The sequence below is a fragment of the Thalia democratica genome, chromosome 5 (genome assembly GCF_965202585.1).
Source record: "Thalia democratica chromosome 5, ktThaDemo2.hap1.1, whole genome shotgun sequence".
In the NCBI taxonomy this organism is placed as follows: domain Eukaryota; kingdom Metazoa; phylum Chordata; class Thaliacea; order Salpida; family Salpidae; genus Thalia; species Thalia democratica.
The window spans coordinates 31,653,865-31,657,006 of record NC_139169.1 but is presented as its reverse complement, the minus strand read 5'-3'; the positions used below and the strand labels follow the sequence as shown (position 1 = coordinate 31,657,006).

The following is a 3,142-nucleotide window of genomic DNA, read 5'->3' as shown; positions in this document are numbered from 1 at the left end:
TACCCATGATTTAAGTAATGTAGTATATATATTTTAATGCCATTTCGGAAATGACTACGTATGTCGAGTATCACGCGAGAGCAGCATGTCACGAAAAAGCTAAAAAGTTTTATTTTTAATGGCGACGTGAAGCCAAAAGGTGAACAGTCATCTATCCATGAGCACCTCCTCAACAACCCTGTGTGTGCTGAGAAGTACCTAGATAGTAGGTTCAAAATTCTATCCATAGCGAAAATCACTTTCCATTTCTCAGTTCTAGAATCTTTGTTTATTAGAACTTGCAAACCAAAAATTTGCAAACAAATAGATTTAAAAAATTTAAAACTTTATAACTAGCGTGTTTTTAGTATTATTATTTTTTGTCGTATTTTGTAATGTGTTTTTATTTTGTTTGATGTAATTTAAGGTTAAAGAAAAAAATTCTACTATCTTGAATATTTTTTGTTTTAACAACTATGTCTTATAAATAATTTCAAATTAGCTAAGTATAACTCAATTCTAATTTAAACGTTTTAAACAGACTTTTATACATTATAACGTAACCATTTTTAGCTAGACATTTCAAAACTGTTGTTTGTAACTAATTTAAACTATATTATTATCAGTTTTTAGCAAGATTATTCTGATGATGCGCTAAATAAAATTAGTTAATAAACCTTTTTAAAATGAGTGACTTATGTCTAAATTTTTTAATTAAAAATTATTATACAAAAATCAAAATAATTAAAAAAAAGCTGCCGACCGAGTGTAAGGGTAAAGGGTAACGGTGATAATAAAAAAAAAACTAACAAAAAAAATAAAAAAATCAATAAAAATAAGTTTAACGCGTACAAAAGTGACCCTTCGTGCAAAAATATCTTCGTTCAATTTTATTTTCCTGCATAAATATCTTCGTGCATAAATATCTTCGCGCATAAATATCTTCGCGCAAAAGTATTTCGTGAACGTTGTACACTCGTGCAAACAGCTACCCGGTTTATGTAGGTATATTTCAACACACTTTTCTACCGTGTTTTAAAACTTATCCTTGATAAAAAGATTTAAACCGTTTGTTAAGTATGCAAAAAGTTACAACACCACTAAATATACAACTCATTGCCGATTCATAAAAAAAAAAATTGCATATTCAAAAATTATGTTTTAAGATTTAAATAACTTTTTGTAAAAGTTGGGTCAATTTTATTAAAAAAAATACGGTATTAGTTGTTAAAAAGTCTTAGCAGGCAGCGTAATTTAACAAATAGAAGTACCTAACCTATAGAAATAATTCTTTAAAAGTAAATCTGTAGTAAAATAGTCACCAATTAAGTATAACTGTAGTATAAATGTCAAATTGAGATCATAAGTCAAAAGTGCTGCTAATAAAAGCTCATTTTTTTATTTTGTATGTTTTTAAACTAAACTACATGTCGGGAAAGGACTTCAAGACCTAAAGATTTTGTTGGCGAGCTGGGTTCGACCCTAGTGCCGATTTATCTACTCATTTGCCAAGCTACAAAAAAAATATTATGTGCCAATCAAGTAATTCAAAAATATCTAGAATGCTTTTTTGTACCTTTAGTTTAAAAGAGAAGTTTAATAAATCTAGTTTTAGAAAGTGTTTTAGTTATATGAAGAGTTTTGCAGTGTAAAATTAACTATTAAGTATTTAAACATTAAAATATAAAATAGTTTTTTAAACATAGACCCCAATTAAAAAAAAATTTTGATTAAAAAAAACTTTATTGTTTTATATTGAAACTTTGTCTATGTTATAAATTACCATTGCCTTTTTAAGGTTTTTAAATTGTAACAATCATTTTAAGGTCCTGAAACAATAGTACCTGGAAAGTTAACATTTCAGGTAAGGGAAATTTTATTACAAACATAGTAAGTTTTAGTAACCAAAATTTAAATAACAAACTATATGACATTAAATACTACTTTTTCTTTTAAAACTAAGATTTGAAAAATATTTGGGAATGTTTCTTTTAACTGTTTTAATGGTTTTATCATATTGCTTGTTAATAAAACTTCATCAGTTTCAAAACCAGTCCAACAAGTTAAAGCTTGGTGCAAAAGCAAAAGACAAAGTTTTAGTTGTGACAGCCCACCCAGACGATGAGTGCATGTTTTTCTCTCCAACAATCATATACTTCAAGGAGAAAGGCCTCGAAGTAAACATACTGTGTTTGACTAACGGTGGGTTCGATGGTTTGGGAAAAGAAAGAGCCTATGAGCTTTACAAAAGCTGTGAGAACTTCAATATACCATTGGGCCAAGTGTCTATTTCTAATAAGTTTGATGACAACCCTAACGTTGATTACAATGCTACAAAAGTAGCTGAAGTTATTAAAAACCAAGTAAAAAAGCATGAAATCACACATGTCTTGACATTTGACAACTATGGTGTCTCTGGCCACAAAAACCACCAGTCTTGCTTTCATGGGGCAAAGATCCTAGAAAAACAAAAAACATTTCCGCACGTACAGTTCTATGCACTTGAGAGCGTGTCAGTTTTTAGGAAGTACATTCAGGTGGTAGATCTTGTGCCATCTTTGCTGGTTTCAAAGATGACAAGCAGTGGTGACAAGTTGATATTGGCCTCCCCTGCTGGATACTTTCAAGGATACAAATCCATGCTCTGTCATGCTTCACAGCTGGTCTGGTTCAGAAGACTTTTTATTATTCTTTCAAGGTACATGTTCATTAATAACTTTGTGGAAATAAAGAGCTACTAAAGTTTTAAAAGCTAGTTATATTATGTTTTTTAATTATTAAAAAGTTAAACATTTTAAATTTAAGTTAAATGCAATACAGTAATGCAACTTGACTTTTTACAATTTATTTTTAAAGTTTCATAACAACTCTATGATTGTAAACAAAAACCTATTGTAACTTATAATATGAACCTGATTTACTTAATGTATGATATTAATATGCCAAAGTTTAGATATTTGAAAAAACTTTTTTGCTATATATAAAACATAATCTATGATAAACTGTTGTTAATGAAATAGAATTTTATAAGTGAAATAATTATTTAACTTAAAATTTGTTATGATTTACTTTTTAAATGTAATAAACTCAATAACTGAGTACTGAAAGTATCACAATTTTTCTGTTTGTGACTAAAATTTAATTATTTGTTGTTTTGTAGTTT

The 3,142-nt window shown here is 28.3% G+C and overlaps 1 protein-coding gene across 1 annotated transcript; it reads left to right on the top strand.

Moving 5' to 3' along the window:
- The first annotated feature begins 1,959 nt into the window (after positions 1 to 1,959).
- On the top strand, positions 1,960 to 2,720 carry LOC145836411 (N-acetylglucosaminyl-phosphatidylinositol de-N-acetylase-like). Its single transcript, XM_082944212.1, has one exon. It carries the CDS (start codon positions 1,962 to 1,964, stop codon positions 2,718 to 2,720), a length of 759 nt encoding a protein of 252 aa, XP_082800338.1. The 5' UTR covers positions 1,960 to 1,961.
- The last annotated feature ends 422 nt before the right edge of the window (positions 2,721 to 3,142 follow it).

What these genes read in the sequence shown, in the direction of transcription:
- LOC145836411 (XM_082944212.1), top strand. Translation starts at nt 1,962, where the DNA reads ATGTTTCTTTTAACTGTTTTAATGGTTTTATCATATTGCTTGTTAATA.